Genomic DNA, 22873 nt, shown 5'->3' with positions numbered 1-22873 from the left:
GACCAAACAGCTAAACCAAAGAGAGAACCAAACTACAACAAAAATTTGACAATTCTATTAAAAGTATAGTATGGCATACTTGTAGATAGTTTGAAGGAATACATAGCTTGCCATATGAGAGGTTTGTTTTTCAGTTCTCTCATGAAATGCGGGCGGAGTTTCTCCAGTGTGAGGAGCGCAGCTGCTGCAGGGCCACTGCTGGCTTCTCCATTCATTACCATACATTCGCTTGTGTCCATCACCGCGCGAGCAGACACGCTCACATCCAGGGTAAATTTCTGCTCACATTCATTCATCGCTAATGAGGACGACAGCCAGTGGAGACTGAACACCGAGTCGTCAAGAGGAATTTAGCGCAGTTTGCGGTGGAAATGTTGATGTGAGCCGTGACTGCGGAGACTCTCCGAGCATAGAGGAGTGTTTACCGTTCACGAGCTGATCTCACGCGTAACGCACCGCAATGAGCGCTCCATCACATCCAGTCTGAATTTGGTCTAATCGGTGCTGAGGGGACTCCTTTGGTATAACCCCTGCAAACGAGGACATCAAAATGGGCAACAGTTTCTCCAATATATCTGCGTTTCAGTCCCTCCATATAGTGATGCTTGGCTTGGACTCCGCAGGGAAAACCACGGTCCTTTACAGACTGAAATTTAACGAGTTTGTCAACACTGTGCCCACAATAGGATTCAACACAGAAAAAATTAAGCTGAGTAACGGTACTGCCAAGGGAATAAGCTGTCATTTTTGGGATGTTGGTGGTCAGGAGAAACTCCGGCCCTTGTGGAAATCTTACAGTAGGTGCACGGATGGCATTATTTATGTGGTGGACTCTGTGGACGTGGACCGACTGGAGGAGGCCAAGACGGAGCTGCACAAAGTGACCAAATTTGCTGAAAACCAAGGAACGCCACTTTTAGTCATTGCTAATAAACAGGACCTGCCAAAATCTCTGTCTGTTGCGGACATAGAGAAGCAGTTAGCGCTTCAGGAACTCACGCCTGCCACTACATATCACATACAACCAGCCTGTGCCATCATAGGTGAGGGGCTACATGAAGGAATGGACAAACTGTATGAAATGATAGTCAAACGACGGAAAAGCCTCAAACAGAAGAAGAAACGATAACTATCCAAGCCTGAATCTGCCTTTTTCCCCCACTGCTGATGGCTTAAGTCACTGGGTTTGCCATTTCAGCATTTCACTGTTGACATTCATTTAATGGTTGTTTGTTCTTCAGCTGGATTTATGTTGCATGTGATCATGATGGCGCAGGTGAACCAAAAACAAAATATGGAAATTATTTGTTTGATATTAAAGGGCTGGTCCCGAATAAGCTGCCATTACTTTGCATAACCTGGCCATCAGTTTGAAGGAGTTCTCTACTGAAGCACTGTGAAAAACAACATAACCTTTCATGGAATGCTTGATATCTTATTTTGACTCTTCTAAGGACATTATGGAGAACTGTAGCAGCAAAGCCCAGATGGGGTTTAAGGACCTTGTAATTCACAAAATTATAAGACTGGAGTGAGTTTGAGGCCTAGATTTACAGGAACTCTGAAGAACACAAATGATGGACCGTGCCTGTGACACGGTCCATCTCTAAGCACTTTTTTTCTTACCAAGATAGTAGTGTATGACGCTGTAGACCAGATATTAGACTGTCAGTGTAATACAGAGTCAAATGAATCCTGAAGTATTTTTCAATTAAAATGTGTGTCAAAACAAACATCTTCTCCTGTTCTTTATCAGGGTAAGGTAAAAGGGTATTTGAGGTGAATTCATGTTTTTTATAGTACATTACACAAGTATGAATGATTAATTCAGACTGTTTTAAATGGGAGGTGATTCTGAAGCAAAGCTTTCTGTAAACACTGAAAAAAAGCCTTCAGAAATCACTTTTCAATAAAGGAAGCTAGGGTGTTTCGCTACTCAATGCTTAAACGAATCTTTCCTTTTCCTGTCTTTTTTTATTCTGATGTATGCAAAATAAGATATTTAAAGAAAACTGGAAACCTAACCACTCTTCAAAATATCTTCTTTAGTGTTCAAAAGAAAAATGTTACTCATAAAGGTTTGTAACCATATGAGGGTGAGCGAACGATATGAACATTTTGATTTTAGGTTGAAGTCTCCCATTTAAAGGATAGCTCATAATCTAACTCCTTGAATGTATTTTTAATTTAAAATCACAGTTCTGTATGCAATTCCTATCATTTCAACTGCAATTGTTATTTATTACGTTTTAGGTGGATGACTTTGTAAGACTTTTCAGCAAAAACATTGTGTACACTGTAAAACCCAAAAAGCTAAGATAACTTAGACCGTTTTAGGAAACCAATTGCAACAAACTATTTAAGTTAAAAAAACTAATCCTAATGAGTACTGTGAACTTAATCCATTTGAGTAAATGAAGCAATTTGAGCACAGTAAAACCCAATAAATGAAGAGAACTCAAACCAACTGGGTACTGTAAAACCCAATAAGTTAAGGCAACTCAAACCATTTGAGTTAAAACACTAATCTATGCGAGTACTGTGAACTTACTCCATTTGAGTTTGTAATGAGGTATTTTATTAACTCTTTACCTTCAACACTGAGTTCAAAACTTTTCATATGAGTGGAAATAAATTTCAGTTAATTTTGAGTCTATTACTCTCATTTCATTTGATAAAGTTGACTGTTGAATAACCCGTTTCTAGCCACGCTTACAATGGTGTCTTTCTATACCCCATGTAACTCTTTGGTTTCATCCCAAGAGAAAAGAGATGGTCAGTTTATACAAAAACCTTTATTTAAGAAGCCTGGTTGTTCAAGCGCAGCACAATTATAGTAAGATTGTGTGGTCTTACCCGAAACACTCTCAGATTAACAATAACTTTAAATAATCTTTTAGAAACGCAATTATTGCAGTCTTCACTCATCAAGCTTCCCTAAGCATCACACTAAATAAACATTAAGAAACAACTTGTGAAAACAGTTGTCAAGGCAGTTTCTTTGTAATTAGTGGGGTTGTTGTTAAGAGTCATTTGTCTCGTTGATAGGTGAGATGATAAGAGCCACACTATACATGAAACTTTGATGAAGATCAGGTTTCACTTGGGGCTTTTGTGGAGACAGACGGCAATTCCCTTTGCACCTCTAAATGGACAGTAGAAGATGATGCCATAATGAGATCATGAAGGCAATCTCCACTTTGTCTAAGGAAAAGACAGGTCTTCACCATTACCTTAGTTGTATGTAACTCAAATAGAACTCAGCACTTGTGATATATAACTAATCCTAAATGTAAACATTCACGTAAGGTAGGATTAAAAACACCTTCAGAAAGATGAAAACAGGTCAGCAGTTTTGAGGTCAGCAAATATGCATCCAGAAATTTCTCACAACCTTTTGTCAGAAACGGTTTTGGCCCACATTTATTTTGAACAGATTCTGACTTGGTCTCACATGATTAAAACTATGAGGGCCTTCCTGTAACAAAGATAGACACTGTGACAATAAAAATAAACAACTGCTGAGTCAGAAGGAAAAGTAAATAATGCAACCAAGCATTTTTTATAGTTCTACATTGCCACATACTCTCTCACTGCAGTTCTGTTGACTGGATTGTAAATAAAATCTTGATGCATTGTTCTGGATATTATATTGAAACAAAACTAATATCAATGTCAGAATATTCATTTATTCACTTTCTTTTTGGCTTAGCCTCTTTATTACTCAGGGGTCGCCACAGCCGAATGAACTGCCAACTTATCCAGCATATGTTTTACTCAGTGAATGCCCTTCCAGCCACAATCCAACACTGGGAAACACCCATATACTTTTGCATTCACACATACACTATGGACAATTTAGCCAACCCAATTCACCAATAGCGCATGTCTTTATACTGTGGAGGAGACCTGAGCACCCAGATGAAACCTATGCGAACACTGAGAACATGCAAAGTCCACACAACAATACCAACTGACCCAGCTGGGGCTTAAACCAGTGACCTTCTTGCTGTGAGGCAATCATGCTACCACTGTGCCACCGTGACACCAAGATAAAGAACATTTGACACATATATACCCTTATGTGCGTAAAATGCTAATGTTGTGTTTTCCCAACTGCATTTTGGGCTTCTGTCGGCTCTTGCTGTTGTGAAGTTTGACACAAATACAGTATGCAACTACAATGCATAAAGCTTAGGCAGCAGCCCGTCTTAGCTCTGCGTGAAGCAAATGTAGCTCTCCTGTCAATCACATGCAAACCTTTGGCCCCCATATGTGTAAATTGTGTGAGAGACTGGAGGTGCCTGAACGAAAGAAAAGTGTGAGATGTGAGAAATGTACGGAGGAGGGGAAAGCTGTTTACATTTCCCTGGAGAGGGGGATGGGGACAGAGACTCATAATGGGTGCATGTCTGTGTCGGGGGCAGGGGTGGAAATCTCCAGGATCCTTGAGGGAATTGCACTAGAGAAAGAAGAAACCTTCAGTAAATGGCTGCAAATCAATGCCTGTGTCCACCATCTCTTACAGGAGAAATAAGTAGAGAGAGAGAGAGAGAGAGAGAGAGAGACAACCCCCCACTGTGTCCATCAGGCCAGTTCAGTTTCTCCACAAATGAGGTATCAGGAAGCATTATTGGCATTTGTTGTTTACGTTCTCAGTGCATAAAGAAACTTGCATCTGAATCGTAATCCATTTGAGGTTTATTTCAGTACAGTGTCAGTACAGCTGCAGAACATTATATTGCATAGTTTGAAAAAGTGTCAACTTTGTCATTGCAAAGTCAAAGCACTTTTTTTTTTTTTAAATTTGAGGGTCAGGTCATTCTCTTATGGCCCGTACAAGTCCCCTTTATCAGGCTTGCAATTCCACTGCCAAAAGGGTACCAATGGTACTCTTTTGGTGGGCATGGTGTATGGCAGAAAGTTTCAGTCAACGTCATTCTCGCTCCAGGAAATGTCAAAGTAAAGCTGTACGGGTCGTTCAAATATCATATGAGAAGCACTTCTCATGAAACAGATCAGGGCTGGAGTGGGACTCTATTTCAGCCCTGGAGTTTCAAGCCTTAGACTGGCCCACCTCAGTTCACAACTGACTATATTAAAATAACGTAATTTCCAATTCCGTTTTTAATGACACTATCACGTCTTTTTCAAGGAAACAGCTGCCTTGTAACTTCAAACGTTTTTCATAAATATGAGAAGATTAAAGGGTAGCTAAATCTCCAACACTATTCTTTAAAACATCACAATGTCCTTTTCTGCAATTTCTGAATTCCGTGCAAAATTCTTTATAGATATCCAGTCCTTTGTAACGGTGGTCACACGAAAAATAAAAAATGTACACATACATAAGTAATCTAAACAGTATTATATGTTTTAAAACTAAATATGAAAAAAAAATACTCAGATGAGGTTTGAATTCGGGTCGGCAGCATCGTAGCGCAACATGCTGATCATTGGACCACTTGGCACTTTTATGCTGATTTGTTTGGAATGAAAAATAAGTATTGCACTGTTATCTGCAAGACTCTTAACCACAGTATGACTTTCTATTGACGGCTTAATCTTTTCTCCCCTTTTTAGATAAAGTTATGTAAGATTTAATTATGTAGTGAATCATCTGATTTTCATTGAGCAGGTGTAATATTCTTTAATATTAATTATTCGAGTTTTTATATTCACTAAGGTGCCGCTGTTTGGGGTCGAATGATAGTCACATCATCATTAACCTGCAGGCTGCATTTTGCTCACGAGGCTGCGAGAAAATAAATAAAAAGAGCAAAGCTGCTGCAAAATAATGAATAAAAAGAGTGAGGCTATGGTCAAATAAATAAATAAATAAATAAAATATGACTGCTGAAAGTGCAAGCAGCTAGGGACACCGGCCCTCGCAGTGAAAAAATGGACCGGCTCACCGGGAATTCTCCCGGTCCTCACAATTACAAATCCGGGCGTGAAACAAATGATTTATACACATAAATACTTGTGTAAAATGTTCATTACTAACCTTTCTATGAGCATGATTTGATTTTAACTGTAGATCAAAGATCTGGGAACGACGCAGTGGCGCAGTGGGTAGCACGTTCGATCCTCGGCTTAGTTGGCGTTTCTGTGTGGAGTTTGCATGTTCTCCCTGCGTTCGTGTGGGTTTCCTCCGGGTACTCCGGTTTCCCCCACAGTCCAAAGACATGCGGTGCAGGTGAACTGGATAGGCTAAATTGTCCGTAGTGTGTGAATGTGTGGATGTTTCCCAGAGATGGGTTGCGGCTGGAAGGGTATCCGCTGCTTACGTGAAAAACTTGCTGGATAAGTTGGCATTTCATTCCGCTGTGGCGACCCCAAATTAATAAAGGGACTAAGCCGACAAGAAAATGAATGCATGAATTAATGATCTGTAGATGTGAAATAGCCTACTGTACTGTCTGTAATTATATAAAATAAATAAATAAATGCAACATATATGAATACATACAGAACCTTGCAGTCTCCAATATGTTAACAATTACAAAAAAATTACACACCGCATACACTCTTATTTGGGTTCAAAAACAAGAAATATAGCCCAGTCAGTGCAAACCTCTGATCTGCATCTTTAGTCCTCACCAGCACATATGACCCCTCGTTAGAAAGTTAAACACAGAAGTTTGTTTATGCTTTAGGTTGCTGAAAGAATCCTTTGCTCCTTGGTTTTCCAGCTTCTCCTTTGTTATTTTGTGCTTCACTCTCGTGTTTGTCTGTTTCTGGGCCAAGGATCAGATGTCAGAAGCACTTGCGCACATTATTATCATCAGCTCAAGAAGTTAGTTATTTCAAATATAGACGCGCAGCAAGCTCACTGGACAAAGTGAAACCACTCGCACTTTTAGACAGGCTCGTAAAATATCAACAGTACATGGCAGATTTTGTTCTCCCTGGCTTTGTGGCTGTTCATCAAGACAATGACAAGGTTTGTTTGAGCTCGGGTCGACCAAGGCTCATTATTATATGTATTTATTTTTACGATGAAATGTCTCTGCTGTGCTATTAAAATAATGGTTTCTTTGTTTTCATTCTCTCATGTACATGCTAGTGATGCATCTTTGTATAGATAGCGTTCAGCTTCATGTCTTGCTCCGCCGTTCAAAGGGTACCCAAATAAGTGGTACAGCTCGGTTTGCTTTTTGGTATCCTTTGAAATGGCCATAAAATCATACCGAACCGCATAGCACCGTACCACACCACTTAGTGGAAATGGGCCATTAGCAGCATGCTTGAAATTGTATGTAGATTTTACAAGTATGACAAGATAGAGAAGCTCATTGGAATATCTAAAGAAAAAAAATCACTGTTTTGATTGCTGTCAACTGACAGTGTTACAAATAATAAACATAAAATTATGGATATTTTTGCAAAATACAAGATTGCTTTACTCTGACCTGATCAAAAAAACTAGTGATACAGTTAATGGTTGGGCTCAATATTTTTGTTTTAAAGAAAATAATAATTCTATGGTGACACGGTGGCGCAGTAGGAAGTGCTGTCACATTAGAGCAAGAAGGTTGCTGGTTCAAACCTCGGCTGGGTCGGTTGGCATTTCTGTGTGGTGTTTGCATGTTCTCCCAGTGTTCGTGTGGGTTTCCTCCGGGTTCTCCGGTTTCCCTCACAAGTCCAAAGACCTTGGTATAGGTGAATTGGGTAAGCTGAAATTGGCCGTAGTTTATATGTGTGAATTAGTGTGTATAGATGTTTGGCAGAGATGGGTTGCAGATGGAAGGGCATTCACTGTGTAGAACAAATGCTGGATAAGTTGGCAGTTCATTCCGCTGTGGCGACCCCAGATTAACAAAGGGACTAAGCCAAAAAGAAAATCAAAGAATGAATGAATAATTCTATTGAACAAGAATTCATTCATAGTTACATTTCTAATATTATTTTCTACTAATTTTTAATGCCAAAAATATTCACTCAATATTCCAATAAATTGCTGTTTTTGTCATTGATACTATTATAAAATGTTTCGTAAGTGCCAAATTGGCATATTAAAATTGAGACACTGAGGAAATGATGAACTCTGGTGTAATAATGCTGAATATTCAGCTATTACGTGTAAAAGTAGTGTAGTTTAATTTAGCATCATACAATGAAATGATATTACAATAGTCTATTATGGGCTTTCACGTAATTAACATGTTGCTCACCGTAGGCATCAGAGGGTGGCTCATGAAAAACTCCATTCTCCCCCCCCCCCCAAAAAAAAATCTGCATAATTAATCTATGGGAAACAAACTGTGAAAACAATCTATAATCTCATTACACCAGCAGTCATGTAGAGACAAATTAATTAGGTCTTTAATCTAATGACAAAGAGCACCTGTCAGACTGAGCATAAACAAACAGCAGACCACCAGAACTCCATGAGCTGAACAACCACACGACCCTCAAGAAAAATAGCCACTAAGAACAGATCCAGGATACAAGATTTTATTCTTTATTCAGAAAGCTGGATATGAAATATTAGCATTACATGCTTGAGGCATAAAATGCTTTTGAAAGGCTTCTCTCTCTTATGCCTTGACTTTGTAGCATTGAAACAGAAACCACAAATGGATGTTTGATAAGTGTGAAACAGAAAGTTACACCCAACAGATATGGGGAGAAATCTGGGTCACATCCCACACCCACCTCTTCTACTGTTAAATGTTTTTGGGTCATTACACAATCGTTTAATTGTTTGTGTTTACTGAGGTTGAACTACAACTTGCGGGAAACTGGATTTATGCTTATTTACAGGGAAAGGGAAAGTTACTTTTAAAAGTAATATTGCAATCTTGAATAACTTAAAATAGTAACTCTGGTACTTTGTGGGTTATTTTTGCTTTTTTTTACTGTTGTTATTTAGGTTCAAAAGGGTTAAGAATGTAATATGTTACTTCTAAAAGTGTCATTTAACACCTTTGAAATCACTGGCAATTGTTAAAGGAATATTTAGGCTTCAAGCTATATCAGATTTTCTTTTACCATAGTGTTTATCATGCTACTGATGAATTATTTTTGTCATGTCTCCACTTTTATTTAGCAGAAAATTAGGTTTAAGTGAGTCACTTACAATCAAAACTCAGTCCGTCAATACTGTAAACATTAAAATACATTGCTTTGTTGTAGCCTTCTTGCACAAATCAAACCAATAAAATGAACCAGAAAAGGATGATCAGCATCTTATTTCTGCCAGTAAATCCTCAAAACGTCTCATATATATATATATATATATATATATATATATATATATATATATATATATATATATATATATATATATATATATATATATATATATATATATATATATATATATATCTGGGAAATATCCATACTCACTTGTTCACACTCATACACTATGGACAATTTAGCCTACCCAATTCACCTGTACCGCATGCCTTTGGACTGTGGGGGAAATATATATATATATATATATATATATATATATATATATATATATATATATATATATATATATATATATATATATATATATATATATTAGAATAATATATTAGATTAACATTATACTGGTGGATTTATGCAGCAGATATGCAAGAGACACATTTTTTATTATTTATACGAAGAGGTGGTGTCTTGTTTTGTGCTGCAACTTTACTTCATACAGTCTTTTCAATGCCACCTCCACTTTCCTTGAGAACGTGAGACGGCCACTGAAGTGAAAATGATTTCCGTCTTCAATTCTCAGTGGCCCAAGCAGGAGAACTCCTTTCAGATGGAAATAGAGCGACTTTTCTTTTGCCCTGCTTTCTATTCTTCTCGCTCTCTTTCTCTCTCTCTGTCCCCTTCCCCACTCGTATCTGAATTTCTTCTCGTTGTTCCTCATGTGTCCCTGTTCTGCAACACAGAGCACTGCAGATCTACATTGAGACTAAAATATCTGTATTTCTCAAATACTGTTTCTCAGTGCTATACAAGAATATGGTCATTAAAACTTATTTTCATTGTGTAAAGAGAACGTCTAGTGTTTCACCTTTCTTTCATTCATAATCTTTATATACTCATTGGAAAGCCCCAGAAACTCTACACTTCCTTCCATAGTATGTTGCAATATTGTATAAATTTAATGTTGAAATGTCCAATAATTATGAAGTGTCATTACTTAACAACATTTGTTGAAAGATTATATAGTGTATTTCTTTTACAGAGCAAGAACAAGGTAAACTGTCTGTTTGGGGTTGGCAAGATCGTATGTTAACATTTTAGAATAATGATCCAGTCATTAATGTTAATGTATTTACTAACATTAACTAGTTATGAATAATCCTGTAAAGCATCTATTAATTATAGTTCAACATTTATAATGTATTATTAAAATCCAATCCTAACGTTATTTAACCTAAATAACATTAACTAAAGTTTCAAAAGATGAATTAATACTGAATGTATTACTAGTTGTTTGTTTTTTAACCAACAATAACTAATGTAGCACAATTTTAAAGTGTTACCTATTGTCTTATGCTAACCAGGGCAGTATTTATTTGATCAACAAATAGCATAAAACAGTAATATTGTCATTCATTCATTCATTTTATTGTCAGCTTAGTCTCTTTATTAATCCAGGGTCGCCACAGCGGAATGAACCGCCAACTTTTCCAGCATGTTTTTATGCAGCGGATGCCTTCCAGCCGCAACCCATCTCTGAGAAACATCCACACACACACACACACACACACATACACTACGGACAATTTAGCCTACCCAATTCACCTGTACTGCATGTCTTTGGACTGTGGGGGAAACCAGAGCACCCAGAGAAAACCCACGCGAACGCAGGGAGAACATGCAAACTCCACACAGAAATGCCAACTGAGCCGAGGTTTGAACCAGCGACCCAGCAACCTTCTTGTTGTGAGGCGACAGCACTACCAACAGCGCCACTGCGTCGCCCGTAAATTAGTCAAATACATGTAAAACTGAAAAGTTTTCTGCTTGATTATATTTAAAGGGTCACGAAACACCAAAACACATTTTTTGAGCTGTTGACAGTTGTATATGAGTCCCACACTGCTAAAAACACTATTAGGACACATATTTCACTAAAAAATGAAAATTTGTTGTTTTTGCATTATTTCGCGCACATTCGTACTTACGGTTTGAAACAAATTTTTGAAGCTGCGTCATGGCCATGAGATGTTAGCGTGTATTTCAGCATGTAGACTGGACGTCTGCACCTGGGAGTACCATATGACGTCTCTGAGTGTGCTGCATTAATTCATGAGTAAGACTTGGTTCGAACCAATCAACGGGCTCTATTGTGTATGTGTGCAACTTCTTTAATATGTATGCTAGCTTTGAAGACTGCACCTGAAACAGTGTTCAGATGGCAGAGAGACGACACGTTATGTTGCCAAAAGAAGTTGGAAAAAAATAAGGATGGTTTGGAGATATGGGTCGTCAGTGTTGCTTTTATAATGAGCTGCATCGAAGGTTTTGTTTTCATTTTCCAGCTATGAGAGCACAACTGGACTCACGTGTGGATCACAGTGCACACGACATGCGGCAGAAATACGTTTGCACGGAACATTTTTTACTCGAGAGCTTTTCGCAACTGGAAATTGGAAAAATCTGGATTTGCTGCTCGTCTCCTTTTTAAAAAAAGAGGCAGCTCCAGTATGTGTTGACTGTCCTGTCTCCACAGATTTGGTAAGTGTATGCAATCAGTGCCCTTTCTTTGTTCATTCAGATGGCAAAGTTATAGTTCGTATCGTCAGCAGTACTCTTTCAGTGTTTAAAGACAGACCTTAGTCAAAATGATTTCTAAGTTACTTAGTTTACGTTAATATCACAACAATATTATGGACTGAAAGATCTGCTGTAAATGATGCTCTCAGAGTGTAAACGTAAACACTGCAAGCAAACTATTGCCGACCGTCGTGTTTAATTTTCGCCGCATTTTTTGACAGGATTGTCCACACACACACGGCTTTCTGACCTACTGAGTGCATCTGAGTTACCGAGAAATGCAGAGGGTTTTTTTTCTCTTTTACGACATGCGGTATTAAACACTCCACCCTCATTAAACACAGTCACTGTCTTTCTCCTCTGAGTGTGTGTTTGTTTTTCCTTTGTGAAAATCAGCGCGTGACCAAATGGAAACTCTCATTTTTATTCAAATCCTTCCCCTTTTTCTTCCCCCGACACTCCCACCCAAACAGAGCTTAGGTTTCCTCTTCATTACTTTATTTTTAGAAATCATGCTGATTTGATGCTCAAGAAAAAAATATGTTTATTAATGTTGTTAATAACTAGGTGGTAATGCTAAACATAGAACTTGATGCAGATGTTTAAAACAATGACATTTGTAATAAAGACATTTTGCTAGATCGTAAATGCATTTACTATAAGATTTGGATTATTTAATTCCTCCTTGTAAAATAAAATTATAAAATTCTTTAAAAAAAATAGTATATTTGTATTGCTAGTTCATCAAGTGCTAATGTATTACATAGTCACAAGTCATCAAAATCTCAGGTACAGTAGAATGTTTCTAATCCATTCATTCTCTCTGAAAAAAGTGTGCTTCATGAAAGACAAGGAGATTGAATTGGGAAACTTTGCCACAGAGACAACAGCAAGTTTCTACCAGTCTCTCAGTATTGAACTGCCTTTGAAAACGGAAACTGACTTGACCTGGCTTTCCCTGCAAAAGGGGAATTTCTCTCAACCAAAGAATACTCCAGACACTAGAGGCTCAAATTGATTAAAGCTCTGTTTACACATGTGACTGCTGGCATAAACTGCTTAGAGTAGTCTTAAAATGTTTGTCACAAGTTAATTTTTCTTTAAGACTAGCATTGACTTTTAAACTGAGTTACAAAAATGTTGATCACTCAATAATCCAATCCTGAATTGAATCCCTGTTTTACCCTAAATTGAATTCTATTGCCTTTTGATTAGTTTGGTCAAACAAGGTCATAAGACAGTGTCTATGTTTATGCAACTGGCCCCGGGTATTTAGATAACTTTTGTGAACAAAACTAAATGCAAGAGTAAAAGAAATCTTAAATGTTTTAAGCTTGTCCACTTTCAGAAGGTAGAAGAAAAAGACTAGACTACAGTAGATTGAATTCAGAATGCTTTCATACTGTAAATGCTCATGAATGTGTTCAAACAAGACTACTCTACAGTCCAGACATGTGACTGTTATGGTATGAGTTATGAGAAAGTGCACCATATCAAGTTATGAACCCTTTTCATAAGGCTGAAATTATATGCTTCAATGGACATTAGTATTGTAATGTCATTCTAAATAGTTATACATTTATGTTTATATATATGTATATATATATATATATATATATATATATATATATATATATATATATATATATATATATATATATATATATATATATATATGCATATATATATACATATATATATATGCATATATATATATACAGTATATACCCCCTGTTTATTTTTTTCACCAATTTCTGTTTAATGGAGAGAAGATTTTGTCAACACATTTCGAATCATAATAGTTTTATTAACTAATTTCTAATAACTAATTTATTTTTTCTTTGCCATGATGACAGTAAATAATATTTGACTAGACATTTTTCAACACTTTTCTATACAGCTTAAAGTGACATTTAAAGGCTTAACTAGGTTAATTAGGTTAACTAGGCAAGATAGTGTAATTAGGCAATTTATTGCATAACAATGGTTCGTTTTGTAAAATATCGAAAACAAATTATAGCTTAAAGGGGCTAATAATTTTGACCTTCATTTTTTAAAAATTAAAAACTGCTTTTATTCTAGCCAAAATAACACAAATAAGACTTTCCCCAGAAGAAAAAATATTATCAGACATTCTGTCACATTTTCATCAAATTACAAGAAATATATTATGTATTCAAGGGTGTTTCTAATGCAGATGGAAGGGACAGTAAATTTGACAGTTTTCTCTTCTGACTGCTGTTATCAATCTCTCTTTGTTTTGTGGGGTTTATTTGAATGTCGTGAAAACTCTGTCATTGATTTTTTTTCTTTTGCTACTTGAGAAAGTGTATTTGTGGCACTCTCCCATTCACTGCTCTCCAAGTTTTACTCTAACTATTATGATGACTTCCGTTGCTGAGAACCAAATGTGGAAAAAGTGTCTATTCACACTTTCCTGAGCTACGCCATTGAAATTATAGTTGACATCCACATCTTTTTCATTCACTACATTCCAGCTTGATTCCAGCTTGACATGCATGCTGTATTTCTTCTTTGGTATAGATGTGAATGCCATGATATCTAGACTAGACCAGTAAAACATGTTATGTAACATAATACAATGAAAAGCATGACTTGTTCTCATTAACAGGCTCTCCTGGTTGTCTTGCCCTAAGCTCACTGCAGCCACTCAGAGCCGCATGTCTAATATTGTACACGGTACTAATTTTCAGCTTCCAGGAACTATAAAGTCTGGATTTGGGTTGGGAAGGGGGATGGTCAGAAATCCACAAAAAGTGGCACTTACTTGGGGGTTGAAGGCCAAGCAGCACGATTTGCTCAGCCATGGCTTTTTGTGAAAAGTGTCACAGGTCAGAGGTTAAAGTTCTATGAGTCTACACATGGTTGAGTAAACAAACCAACTCTGGGTGCAGCAGTCACACTAACGCATGAGAGAAAGACAAAACCACAGCATCCTGGAAAAACACAAGTCCTTGTTAAGCTCAACAAGCTTTAAACAACAAAAGAGAGAGGTGAATTAGAAACACTGAAGAACCAATCAGCATTTTCATTTACATTTATTGTGAAACTAGTGGCTTAAAGGACTGAAGTGAAGTGACTTATTTTAAAACAGAATAAAAAGGTCTTAGCACAAAATGTCACGTGTTCTCATATTATATGTAACTACTTTATATTGTTTAAAACAACCAATAATGTGTTCAATAATTGCTTCCTCTTCAAGACCACAAAATTTCCTCCTCACAATCATGTAGCCTAATAGCAGTGAATCGAGCTGTGATAAAAAGAAGCAACAATACCATAGAACGGTATGTGAAAATTGGTGACAAACAAACTGAAATTTATTGATTACCGATGGCTGCAGTTTAATGGGAGTTCATTTCGCCGACAAAATGCACTTGTTCCAACCAAGCAATTTTGTCTATAATAGACATCTAAGCATAGACGTCAAAACAAAACTGAATTTGAGCTGTCAGATAAAATCTAGACATCTAACAACAAATAGACTACTCATCAAATAGTCTGATTAGACAGAGTTAACCCTTAAAGACCGAGACAGCCGCCCGCGGCTAAAAATAAGTATTGCTCTTAAATGTTTAATAACTTTTGATCCGCTGATCCGATCCATACAATTCAAAGATTGGCATAAAGAAGAGAATCTCAGCTTTCCATCGCTGTATCACATAACATTCACGGACTTTCTTTTTTTTTTTTTTTTTTTTTTTTTTTTTTTTTTTTTTTTTTTTTTTTTTTTTATTGACCTCAATAACAAACATACAAAATTCAACAATTTACACAAAAGAACACAATGACAATAACAGATCAGGATAAACAATATAAACTTTAAAAATTAAATAAAAAAAGAAACAAAAGGGAGAAAAAATAAATAAATAAATAAAATTAAACATACATAACACAAATACAGCAAGAGGAAAGGAGGACTTATGTAACCGTGCTGTTTCCAAAATATTTATCATAAAGAACTAAAAATCTATCACTTTTCTTATTATTAACTAATCTAAGAGATTTAATAAAAACATCAATTTCTATTAAAAAATGTGAAAAAGAAGGCTGCGAACAGGAGAATTTTTGTTTATGGATAAAATATTTTCCATACAAAATAAAAAAGTCAATAATGTAATTCTCTGATACATCAGCCCCACCTCCATAATAACAAACGACATCCTGAAGATGAAAGGGTCTGGAAGAAGCAATGTGGTTACCTATATGGAGATATAAGTTTTTCCAAAAGTTTTTTGTACTTTCACATTGAAAAAATATGTGAATCAGCGTTTCGTCTTCACTCTTACAAAATGTGCATAAACTGTCAATCTCCAAATACTTTGCCAAAGTACCGTTTACTGGGTATATTTTATGAAGAATTTTGAAATGAACCTCTTTTGTTTTATTGGAAATGCAGTACTTATGAGGTAATAGCCAGGCTTTTTTCCAGTCTGTTGTGTCAATGAAGGATGCCCAGTAAAATTTGCCTTTAGGAACATTATATTTTTTATTTTGAAAAATTTGTCGAATATATTTATTATTACATTTGTTGTCAAATAGACTAATTCCATTTAAAATCAGCTCTGGTTCTTTAATAACATTTTCATTAAACATTAAATGAGATTTTATAAGCTGAATTAGGCCTAACGGAATTGCTTTTTGCACAGAATTAAATTCTTTAAAAGGTAATGGAAAATTATTATTAGACATAAATTGTTCATAAGACAAAAAGTTGCCGGACTTATCAAAAATTGAGAGAATTCCAATTATATTTCGGTTAAACCATGTAGATAGAAAAATAGATTTATTTCTAATTCTAATATCAGAGTTGTTCCATAAAAAGCATTTATGTGGTGAGAAATTGTGGGAATAACACAATTTCCAGGAAAGAAGGACCTGCTGGTGAAATTTTGACAGTGCAATTGGCAATTTATTTGGTAGATAATTACATTTTAAAATAAAAGGAAGACCTCCAATTTTTGTGAAAATAGAGTTTGGAATAAAAAACCATAAAGAGTTGGGGTCTTTTAAGCATCTTTTAATCCAATTTATTCTAAAAGTGTTTACTATGTCCTCAAAGTCAATCACTTCAAGTCCGCCCTCTTTTCTACTATTTGCTAGAACTGTTTTCTTAAGTTTATGGGATTTATTTTTCCAAATAAAGTTTAAAAATATTTTGTTAACTTCTTTAGCAGTAGGGATATTAACAGAGAGAGAAAGTGAGGGGTATACCAAACGAGACAAACCTTCTGCTTTAGTCAAAAGAACCCTCCCATAAAGGGAAAGGTCTCTTTGTAGCCAAAGATTAAAAATGCTATGAGTTTTTTTAAGTCTACCAGAAAAGTTAAGCTGTTGTCTAGTGGCTAAATTTTTTGTTAAATAAATACCCAGATACCTTACAGTCTCTTTTACCAAAATACCATTTAATGAGGAATCATTAGTTTCATGAATCATCATAATTTCACATTTGGACATATTCAATTTCAATCCAGAAGCACATGAAAATTCTTCAATTATACTTATAGCCTTGGACAACTGACATTTATCTTTTAAAAATAAGGCAGTGTCATCGGCTAACTGGGAGATTTTAATTTCTCTATCAAAAATAGATATACCTTCTAAGTTACGTTCATATATAATATTTAGCGATAGCAATTCTGTTACTAAAATAAATAAAAAGGGTGAGATAGGGCAACCCTGTCTCACACCGCGGTTAATAGAAAATCTTTTAGAGGTGTTGAAGCTAATTAAAACAGAGCTACTAATATCACTATAAAGCATTTCAATAGCATTGACAAAAAAGTCACCAAAACCAAATAACTTTAAGGTCTGCAAAAGAAATCCGTGTTCAAGTGTGTCAAATGCTTTATAAAAGTCAAGGAAAAGAATCATAGCTTTAGAATGTATGAAGTCAGCATAATCCAAAAGGTCCAAAGCAAGTCTTATATTATTACTGATATGTCTACCTTTTACAAATCCAGACTGTGTCTCAGCAACCAGCTGATTAATTTTCGTTTTTAATCTGTTAGCAAAAATTAAGGCTAAAATTTTGTAATCAACAGTGAGAAGCGTGATTGGACGCCAATTATCTATTAAATTGGTGTCCTTGTCTGGTTTGGGAATAAGGCAGATAACACCTTGTTTCATTGACGTTGTCATGTCCTTTAGATCAATGCATTCATCATACATAGAAAGCAATGGGTCTTTAATTAGTTCCCAAAAGTGCATATAAAACTCGACGGTTAATCCATCATTGCCCGGGGATTTGCCTTTCTTCATGGAATAAAGAGCTACTTGAATTTCCTCCAAGGTCAAATTGGAATCACAAAAGGTTTTGAACTCAGGATCAATAACTGGAACGCAAGTTTTAATTTTATTTACATAATAATCACTACAATGTTTGTCAAAAGCAGAAGTGTAAATGTTTTGGTAAAAATCTGTAACAAAGTTAGATATTAATTTAGGATCAGTGCATTTAACACCATTGATATTGAGAGAAGTCAAAGAATTTCTCTTACAGTTCCTTTTTTCCAATGCAAAAAAATAGCTAGAGTTCGCCTCTCCCTCCTCCAGCCATTTAGCCCTGGACCTAACAAATGCACCTCTCGCAATATCTAGATAAGCTTGATTAATTTGTAGATGCAATTCCCTTAATTCTATTTTCTCTTTTTCAGACAAGTTACCTGTTAGTAAAGTATTTATTCTATTAATCTGTTCTGTTATTTTCTTATTTTTTAAATTTTTCAGTTCTTTACTTCTTTTTATTGCTATCTGTCTGACTCTGTACTTAAAAAATTCCCATTTATTCTTGTACCCAATTAGCATTTTATCTAACAATATATTCTTAATTAACTCTTTTGTATTGTTATTGAAAACCTCATCTTTTAATAGACAGTTATTAAATTTCCAATAACCACGTAACTTTGGATTCTCCTTATAACAACCTAATTTCAATATTATTTGATTGTGATCAGTGAGGGGTGCAAATGAGTGATTTACATCTTTAACAAATTGTAAGGCTGATGAAGATAATAAAAAGAAATCAATTCTAGATTTTAAAGACAAATTACTATTTGACCAAGTAAAGTCTTGCGTGTCAGGGTGAAAAAAGCGCCAAGGATCTGTAAGAGAGAGAGATGAACATATTGATAAGATGTTATTAGAATTCACATGAAGAGCTTCATTGCTTCTAGGAGGAAATCTGTCCAATGTGTTATCCAAACATTCATTAAAATCACCGCCTAAAATTAGGAAAGAATCTGGGTATTTAATTTGCATTTCAATAATTTTTTGAGTAATATGAGAAAATAATGTTTTGTTAGCAGAAAAAGAATTATATCCATATAAATTACAAACAACAAATATAGAATTATCCTGCTTTAGTGCCATGATTATCCATCTACCTTCGTTAGATATTGCAGTCTCAAGAATCTGCCCCTTAAATTTATGCAAAAGGATTGAAACTCCAGCTGAGTGATTGGAGCCATGGCTAGAATAAATTAAATTTCCCCACTGATTCTTCCAGAATTTTACATCAGACTCACAAGAATGTGTTTCTTGGAGAAATATTAAATCAGATTTGCAGCTTTTACAAAATAAAAAAATTGCTTTCCTCTTTACCATATCTCGCATTCCTCTAACATTCAAAGACATAACAGAAAATGAATTAAATTTAAAATCCATAACGAATAAACAAAGAATAAATGTATAAACCAACGACTGAAGAAACTGTAGAAACCTTACCTCGAAGGGAGGAACAACAACCAACTAAGTCATAGAATAAACAAAATAACCTCTATGACAATTCTTTAGGACAAAAGAAAACATCTTTTTAAATATAACAAAATTAAAGATCTTTATATAACTCTTTATAAGGATATTCTAGACAGAGCCAAGAAAAATGTCAGAATTTAAATATGGGTAAATTAACGTTTTTTTTTTTTTTTTTAATCTTGGCATACCAGTCACAGCAAGCATTTAACATAAATTAGGAATTAAATCCTTTGAAAAATCAAACTCTGGCTAAATATGAACCAGATAAATATCTGGCTAAATATCGTTTAACTCCGACCTGATCGCGGGAAAAAACGCAGAATTACCCGTGTTATTTGCCTACTTAACATCGGCATAGTCATATCTCTTCCCGTCAATTAAAGCAAAAGATCCGCGAAAGGAAGCCTTCTTTCCATCTTCTCTGGCCTTCTTGATCAAGGGCCAAAGTTTCTCTCTTGCCACTCTGTCTTCTGGACACAATGCCTCTGTAAATCGCAGCTTGTTATCGCGCAGAAAAGTACATCCTCTGGCTGACTGCCACACAATGTCTCGGAAGCGTCGAAGAGCAAACAAAATAATTATGGATCTCCACGAACCATCTTTTCTCTGCGGGCCGAGACGATGGGCGATATCCACTGCATCATCCATTCTGTCACTGATACCAGGTACCACCTTGCTCAGGATATTGATCACAACACTACGAACATCCTCTCCCGGTTTCTCTTGTACCCCGTGTAGTTTCAGTGTCCACCTCCAACTGTACCGTTTGCACACTCCCACTTCTTCTTTTAAAGTTGCGTTCACCTGTTTTAGCTCGAGAATCTCCGTGTTCACAACCTGAAGGGCTTCCTTGTGAGTGGACACTTCGGCTACAAGCTGATGCACGGTCGAGGACAAGTTTTCAATCTGTTTTGCAGTAACGGCAGTTGTTTGGTCAATTGACGCAATCTTTTCGAACATCTTGTCATATTTACCAGCAAGATCTTGAATGGCGGCCAAAATTGCAGCGGATGTGTTGTCACTATCCATGCCTTCACGTTTTGACTTTTTTGAGCTGGGTTTTATTGGGGTGTCGGGCAACGGAGTTGCCAGGACATCGCTCATTTTGGGCCGAACGTTAAACCATTCGTTCGTTGACTTTTCCCCTGTCGCTAAGTCTTGTTCATCCTCCGAAAGTGCAGGCTTCAGGGTACATTCACTTTGATCAGGATCCATCCTTGACTTAGATGACACGTGAGCAACTTGTGCTTGCTTGTTTTTTCTTCTGCCCATAAACTCAACTCGAAGTAACGTCTTAAATAACAGTCCTAAATATATGTTTATCCATAAGTATTAATTTGTGCGTTACTGGTTGTTTTATGCTCCAACCTCAAGTTTTCCTGACGAGACTTCAGCAACACCTCCTATCTCTCCGCCATCTTGGCCGGACCCCCCACATTCACGGACTTTCAGAGGCTCCGGAATCAGTGTGGTTACGTCATCAAATTTTGACAACGCTGATTTGACAAAGGAACGCTCGTCACTTGTCTCTCCGGACAAACCAGACATGATATATGGATGTATTGTCCCTCCTCCATGCCCAGATTGGTTCAAACTCGCTCTATCTCAACCAATAAGCATAGGTTTCGCTTTGTGAACCAACAATCAGCTATTTGAACAACACGGAATGAGAGATAGGCTGCACATTTACGCGCGGCTAAATAAAACGCTAAAAAAAAGTTTTGCATGAAATAATTCTCATACTAAGTACTTTTGCATGCACAACAGCACAAAAACATGATAAAACAGTGACACAGCAAAGACGAAGTGCTGCTCTTGTTGCTTTCAAAGGACGCAAATAAAGGTTGGGCTGTTTGTCAGCATTGCACGCGAACCATATACATATACGCAGACAACCATATCCATGCTGGCACATAAAACCTAAGGATGGTCCATATTGAATCTAGTTTAGTTATGTAACTATTTATAGTATAGTAAATATTTATATCTATTTTATTTACTGAGGATTTGCACCATGTTTATTTGGACTTTGACGCATTATTTATTATTTTCTTATTTTATGTTTGTTTATTATAAGTGGTGTTGTTTATGGTAACTAAAAATATATTATTTGGAAAAAAGTCAAATTTGCTTCAGTGTTCTGTTATTTTGTAACATTTTTTTTCTGTTTAGTTCAATCCCAGAAGTTTTGGGCAAATACATTGTCAGTAAATAAATGCATTTTTTCCCCCCCATTGAAAAACGCCTTGGAATAACATTGAAATAAATTGCTATAACTTGCTCAGGGAATGGTGGATGTAGACAAAATTTATTTTGGAAGTATAAAACATCATAGCATGTATTTCTAAAGAAAGAAAAACAAACTTCATAAGGTTTTGTTTGTAATAACTAGAAAATGCCACTTTTTTAAAAAATCGTTTCTGGAAAATTCTGGAATATTTTCTGTCTGTTCATATGTTTTTGGACCAAATAAAGTTTTAGACTGGACCTTTAAATGATACAGATTGAAACTACAGGTTCTCCTGTTTAAAATAATATATGACACTTGAGTCTGACTGCTAAAATAAAAATAAAACTGCTTTAAAAAAATAATAATAATATAGGCCCATTAGGTGCCCACAAAATACCTCTAGGTCTTTAAGGGTTAACATGTGCAGTCATTAATTCCTGTCTGTTTAAAGACGATAGTCTATTTTTGACTATTATCTGTTAGATTTTCACTGATAGACCAAATTTAGCTGTCATTTAGTCATCGTTTAGACAAGACTTCTCAATTTTTTTCTTTGGTTTGTTAGGATAGGACAATATTTGACAGGGATATTTCAATATCTGTAATTAGATGGTTTAATAAATTGAAAATCACATTTCAAGTTGTTGAAATCAAGTTAGAAATGCACATAACTAATTAATTCTAAGTTCTGATATATTTTGGCTCATTCAATGCATTTTTGGCCGTTACCAAAATTATATTTGTGCAACATAAGACAGTATATGTTATGGTCACATATATTAAAAATGCTCCAAGACAACTTTTAAATATGGGAGACTAGAGTAAAAAGGAAATTAGTATAGTCATAACTCGTTCTGTTGCAAAAGTGCAAACTCTGTGTTACTTTTATATTACTATAGTAACGATGCGTGGGCTGAATAGCTGAGCACTGTGTTCTTTGCTTGTTGTAGGGACCAGCACTTTCCACTAATTCCACAGTCCTCCCACCCTTTTCTGAACAACATGCAAATGATTTTAAAACTCCCCAACAACAGCATAATGCATGGATCAATTATTCTTGTTAGTGAAAATAGCAGTAAAGACTTTAAAAACAACAACAATATACCAAAACCTATGGTATTATTTTTAAGTAGTTATTTTAAATTA

At 35.8% G+C, this 22873-nt stretch overlaps 1 protein-coding gene across 1 annotated transcript; it reads left to right on the top strand.

Annotated features, from left to right (window-relative positions):
- Positions 1 to 244: 244 nt before the first annotated feature.
- arl4cb (ADP-ribosylation factor-like 4Cb) lies at positions 245 to 1733 on the top strand. Its single transcript, NM_213248.1, is given in 1 exon segment — positions 245 to 1733. A coding segment is annotated over 1 exon segment (579 nt). The 5' UTR covers positions 245 to 550; the 3' UTR covers positions 1130 to 1733.
- The last annotated feature ends 21140 nt before the right edge of the window (positions 1734 to 22873 follow it).

This window comes from Danio rerio, chromosome 9 (genome assembly GCF_049306965.1).
Source record: "Danio rerio strain Tuebingen ecotype United States chromosome 9, GRCz12tu, whole genome shotgun sequence".
Taxonomy (NCBI): Eukaryota; Metazoa; Chordata; class Actinopteri; order Cypriniformes; family Danionidae; genus Danio; species Danio rerio.
The sequence above is the reverse complement of the archived record's forward strand: the minus strand, read 5'-3'. Positions and strand labels throughout refer to the sequence as shown.